This window comes from Chrysochloris asiatica, unplaced genomic scaffold, assembly GCF_000296735.1.
Source record: "Chrysochloris asiatica unplaced genomic scaffold, ChrAsi1.0 scaffold00151, whole genome shotgun sequence".
NCBI lineage: Eukaryota > Metazoa > Chordata > Mammalia > Afrosoricida > Chrysochloridae > Chrysochloris > Chrysochloris asiatica.
The window spans coordinates 2,744,292-2,750,410 of record NW_006408669.1 but is presented as its reverse complement, the minus strand read 5'-3'; the positions used below and the strand labels follow the sequence as shown (position 1 = coordinate 2,750,410).

At 43.4% G+C, this 6,119-nt stretch overlaps 1 protein-coding gene across 1 annotated transcript in view; it reads right to left on the bottom strand.

Moving 5' to 3' along the window:
• Positions 1-286: 286 nt before the first annotated feature.
• Positions 287-6,119, bottom strand: part of LOC102833707 (protein eva-1 homolog A-like) — a 47,021-nt gene continuing 41,188 nt past the window's right edge. Inside the window, exon 4 of the mRNA XM_006870790.1 lies at positions 287-663. Within this exon, the coding sequence (XP_006870852.1) occupies positions 287-663 (377 nt within the window). The remainder of the gene's footprint in view (positions 664-6,119) is intronic.

Genomic DNA, 6,119 nt, shown 5'->3' with positions numbered 1-6,119 from the left:
ATTCCAAGACTAGGAAAGGTAGATGAACTGACTTGGGTTTTCTATTTCTCTACCCATTCACTCAAACAGGAGCAAAAACCAGCTTCTCTGGCTAGAAAATGAGTTGGCCTGCTTTTCTCTGCTGCCATTAACAAAAAGCCAGGCATTTGTTCCTTTCCAATCAGTTTATGTCCATCAGCAGAACTGAGTTCAGCTCCCTGTGTCCGACCATTCTTGTGCAGACCCTGTCCCTCCTTGGCGACTCCCAGCAGCTCAGCCTACGGATACTGCACTCTTGCCCCATTCTCTAGTAGTAGCAGTTCAGGCTTCTGGTTCCAAGCACCTCAGGCTGGCCATTCATCCAGATCTCCCTGATGATACGTTCCCGTTCCTCCAGTCTCTGGGCTCGCTCCAACTCCTCGGCAGAGGTGAAGACATTCTTATTCAAAGTCATCTGGAAGCGGCGGTGTCTCCAGGCCGAGAGGTCAGATGCATTGTCAGAGCTGCTGTCCTCACTGTCACTGCTTTCATTGTTGCTCTCTCTGTCCTGAAGGAATTTCCTCTTGGGAGGGCGCCGCCGGCAATCTGTGCGGCAAGAGATTCTCATCACCAAGGCAACCAGGGTGAGGACCAGTCCAATGCACACACCAGAAACAAAATAAAGGGCTGCTCGCTCAGGATTTTCTGGAGGAAGAGGAGGAAAAAGGAGTATTTGAGTGATGATAACGCCATACACAGAAACCAACTATGACTCCAGTCCATATTGCACACCTCTCATAGAGCTCCAAAGTTTCAATGGTTACAAACTGTGCCCTCCTCTGGTAGCACTGTGCTTACCAATCAGGTTGCTAATCTCAGGGTCAGCAGTTCTAAACTACCAGCTGTTCCATGGGAGAAAAATGAGGCTTTCTGCTCCTGTAAAGATGTACAGCCTCGGAAACCCTGTACAGGATCGCTATGAGTTGGAACCAATTCCACGGCACATAACCACCAACAACCACCATAAGACAAGTTTCTTAGAGCATTCAAAATGTAATTACTGACCAGTGTTGAATTTGGGTCAAGGGCATACAGGGTTCTTTTCTTATTCTTGCAACTTTAAGTTTGAAATTCTTTCAAAATGAAAACTTAAAAGAAAATAGAATTTTTTAGCAATTGTATTTGAGAGATAGTACTTGTCAAAAACCCCTTTTTAACAATAACAGAAATATCTTTATTTCTGAATTTGTTTGCACAACCGTGGAATTACCTTTTCATTACAGTAGTAAGCAGCTTCTAAAATGTACCTCCACACGTTAGAGTGGATTTATAAAGACAGACTCATAAATACACACATGGACTGCCCAGCAGATACACCTTTCACCACCAGAGTGAGGAACAAATTTGTGAAGGGAGCCTCAGCCTCCTTGAAGACCGCTGTAATTGCTGTTTTATGTAACCCAGATTTTGACAGTAGGAACCTCTGACACAGATGTAAGATACCTAACTACAAAGTGAGAGTCCTGATATGGCACTTTAGTATGAGCACTTGACTTATACCAGCTGCTCCTTAGAAACCCTATATAGGATTGCTATGGGTTGGAACAGACTAAACGGCACTTAACAACAACAACAAAACTACAATGCAGTTAATTTGACCCCGTTGTGGTAGGGGCCAAGGAGCAAGAATTAATTGACAGAGACAAGGTGGGCATAGTTATCATAATGGACAAGAGAATCAAAGTAGTGATCAAAATAGTTTGACTTGTGTAGATTTATGGTGCTGGTTATGTAGACAGGGTGTCCCTAAGAGCGATAAAGAAACCTACTAAATATCCATGTTAATCTGTAACAAGCAGAAGAATTCCATGTCAAGTGAATGGGAATCTAAACTTCAATCTCCAGAACAGAGAGTATGGCCTTTCAATCAATTCCCAGACTTGAACCAGTTTATAGACTCAGAATCCCTGGAATGAAAGGGAGGATGGATCCCCTTGAGGGAGGGACCCACCACACCATCAGAAAATTATACTCTCTCCCTTCCCCAAAGGGATTGAGGGCCTTTTAAAAGACTATCTGTTCATTGGGCAGAAAGAAATATCAGACTTTGGGGGGATTACTGGACACTGGCTCTGAACTGATACTCCAGGAGACTCAAAACATCACTGTGACCCACCAGTCAGAATGTGGCTATGTGTAGGTCAAGTTATTAATGGAGTCCTAACTAAGATCTGTCTCACAGTGGGTTCAGTGGGTCCCAAAACTCATCCCCAGTCATTTCCCCAGTCCCAGAATGCATAGTCATAATAGACATACTCAGCAACTGGCAGAACACCAACACTGGATCCCTAAAATATTGAATATTATGGTAGAAGGATCCAAGTAGAATTAATTAGAAAATAGTAAACCAAAAGTACTATCACACTCATGGAAGGATTGCAGAGGTTAGTACCACAATCAAGGGCTTGAAGTATGCGGGGTGGTGGCTCCCACCACATCCCTTTAACTCACCTACCTGGTCTGAGCAAAAAACAGATGGCTCTTAGACAATGGAAATGGACTCTCATAAACTTAACCAGATGGTGACTCCAATTGCAGCTGCTATTTCACTTGTTGTTTCATGGTTTAAGCTAACTAGTCCATCTCCTAGCACCTACTATGCAACTATTGATCTGGCCAATGTCTTTTTCTCAATTCCAGTTTTGAAGGATCACCAGAAGCAGTTGATCTTCAGTTGGCAAGGTCAGCATTATATCTTCACTGTACTATCTCAGAGATACACCAACTCTCCAACATTATGTCATAATTTAGTCTGCAGGAAGCTTGATTACCTTTCACTGCCACAAGACATCACACTGGTCCAATACATTGTTGGCATTATGTTTACTGGAACTGGTAAAGAAGAAGTATCAATAACTCTTGACTTATTAGCAAAGCATATGTGTGCCAGACAGTAGGAATAACCCAACAAAAATTCAGGCACCTTTCACCTCAATGAAATTTCTAGGGATTCAGTGTGTGAGGCATGTCGAGACATTCCTATTAAAGTAAAGGATAAGTTATTGCATCTGGCCCTTCCCACAACTAAAAAAGAGGCATAAAGCCTGGTGGGCCTCTTTGGATTTGGGAAGCAACATACCCTTCATTTGGGTGTACTTCTCAGGTCTATATATCAATGGACTCAAAGGTGCTAATTTTGAGTTGTTGTTGTTGTTGTTAAGTGTCGTCGAGTCGGTTCCGACCCATAGCGACCCTGTACAGGGTTTCCGAGGGTGTAAATCCTTACGGGAGTAGAAAGCCTCATCTTTCTCCCGCGGAGCGGCTGGTAGTTTCGAACTGCTGACCTTAAGGTTCGCAGCCCGATTCGTAACCACTACGCTACCAGAGCTCCAAATAAGAGAAGGATCTGCAACAGGTTCAGGCTGCCATGCAAGCCAATCTGACGCTTGGATCATGTGAACTAGCTGAGCCAGTGATAGTTGAAATGTCAGTGGTAGATAGAGATACTGTTTGGAGTCTTTGGCAGATCCATACTGGTGTATCACAGTGTAGATCCTTAGGATTTTGGAGCAAAGCCCTGCTATCCTCTGCAAATAACTATACTCCTTTTGATAATCAACTTTTTATGTGTTACTGGGCTTTACTAAAGACTAAACACCTACCCATGGGCCACCAAGTCACCATATGATCTCTGTTACCCATTATGAACTGGATGTTGTTTGACCCACAGAGTCATAAAACTGGACATACACAGAAGCACTCCATCATTAAATGGAGTGATATATATGAGACTGGGCTCCAGTAGGATCTGAAGGCACCAGGAAGTTGCATGAGTTAGTGGCCCAAATTTGCATGGTCTCTACTGCTATCACATCACTCTCCCTCTCTCAGTCTATGCCTATGGCCTCATGGGAAGTTCTTTAATACTAGTAGATGGAGGAAAAGAAATGTCAGGCTTGGTTTACAGATGGTTCTGCATCATTTGAAGGTGAAAAACAGCACCACTAAAATCCCTTTATGGAACTTCCCTGAAGAACAGTGGTGAAGGGAAATCCTCCCAATGGGCAGAACTTTAAACAGTGCAACTAGTTTTTCATTTTGCTTGGAAGGAGAAATGGCCAGATGTGCAACTCAACTCAACTCATGGGCTGTGGACAATGCTTTGGCTGGATGGCCAGGGCCTAGAAGGAAAATAGTTGGAAAATAGGTAACAAGGGGGTGTAAGGAAGGGGTATGTAGACAGAACTCTCTGAACAGGCCAAAAACATGAAGTGTTTTTATGAACGCACACCAAAGGGTTACCTCAGCAGAAGAGGATTTAACAATCAAGTGGAAAGGATAACACATTCCATAAAAATGAATCATCCTCTTTCTCTAGCCACTCCTGTCATTGCCCAGTCGTCTCATAAACAAAGTGGCATGGCCGTATGAATGTACACTATACATAGCCTCAGCAGTATGTGCTTCCTCTCACCAAAATTGATTTGGCTACAGTAACTGCTGAGTGCCCAAACTGCCAGCAGCAGAAACCAACTGAGCCCAAGACATGGGACCATTCCTCAGAAAGATCAGCCAGCAACCTGTTGGCAAGTTGATTACATCAGACCACTTCCATCAAGGACAGGCTAGCATTTTGTTCTTACTGGAAAAGACTCTTTGGATATGGATATGGATTTGTCTTCCCTGCACGCAATGCTTTTGCTAAAACTACTATCTACAGAGTTGCAGAATGCCTTATCCAACATCATGGTATCCTACACAGCATCGCCTCAGATCAAGGGAACCACTTCACAGCAAATGAAGTGTGGCAATGAGTCCATGCTCATGGAATTCGCTGTTCTTACCATGTTCCTCATCATCCAGAAGTAGCTGGCTTAACTGAATGATAGAATGTGTCTTCTAAAGACACACTTACAGTTCCAACTAGACAACAATACCTGGCAAGGTTAGGACAGTGTTCTCCAGGAGGCTGTACATGCACTAAACCAGCATCCAATGTATGGTGCTATTCCTCCAATAGCCAGAATTCATGGGCCCAGGAACCACTGGGTGGAAATGAGAGTGACGCCACTCACTCTTACTCCTAGTGACCCACTTTCAAAAGTTTTGCTTCCTGTCCTTGGACCTTACAGTCTTCGGGTCTGGACATTTTAGTTCCAAAGGGAGGAATACTCCCACCTGGAGACACAACACTGATCCCACTGTACTGAAAGTTAAGAAATCCCCCTGGCCATTCTGGGCTCCTCATGCCTCTTGATAGACAGGCAAAGACGGGAGCGACTATATTGGGTAGTGTGACTGATACTGATTACCAAGTAGAAACTGTATTGATATTACATAATGGAGATAAAGAAGAATATGTGTGGAATCCAGGAGATTCCATAGGACATCTCTTAGCAGGCCACTAGCTCAAGTGCAAAGAACTGGAAGTTGGAGGACAAGCCAGATGCAAGATCCAAAACAAGCAGAAAGCACACAAGCTTTGCCTGAATGTCTACTATAATGAAAGCAGGAAACATCCTTTCAATAGTAGAACTCATCATAGAGGTAGTTGCATTGTATTAGATCTCATTATGAGAATAACTACATCTCAATGGCCAAACCACTGAGAATCCTGGTCTGGTCAAATTGACAAAAAAAAAAACCTTAACTATCATAGTTCACCCATTATCAACTTTACCTTTACGTTTCTCCTTAAACCATATATAGAGGCTGGGCTTGATGGCTGATAGGGTACAGGTGCAGTGAAGATTAGCAATACCACGGAATACCAGACAAAGTGGGTTCAGGGCAGAGCTCCAAAATTCTGAACCACATATCTAGGAATTTTTTTTTTTTTTAAGTTTGAAGGCTTATAGCTAGTAGAACTTGTAGTGGAAGTTAAGAAATGTAGTACTTTAGAATCTGCTGGGCTTGGCAGGCCGGAGCCATCAACTCAGGCAAGACCAAACAGGGAAGCAAGCAGACCCACCACAGAATAATGCCATGGGAATCTTGGAGCAAAGGTGGACAAAATACTTTGTCGGTTTTCCTTTGTTCTGAATTTTTTTTTTTTTTTTTTGTCTGTGTTCATTGTTTGCACACCTCCATTCTGGTGACTAGAGGGGTTGCCTAAGCAAGTACACATCCCCAAACTCCACCACTCGTGGTTTCTTCTGCTA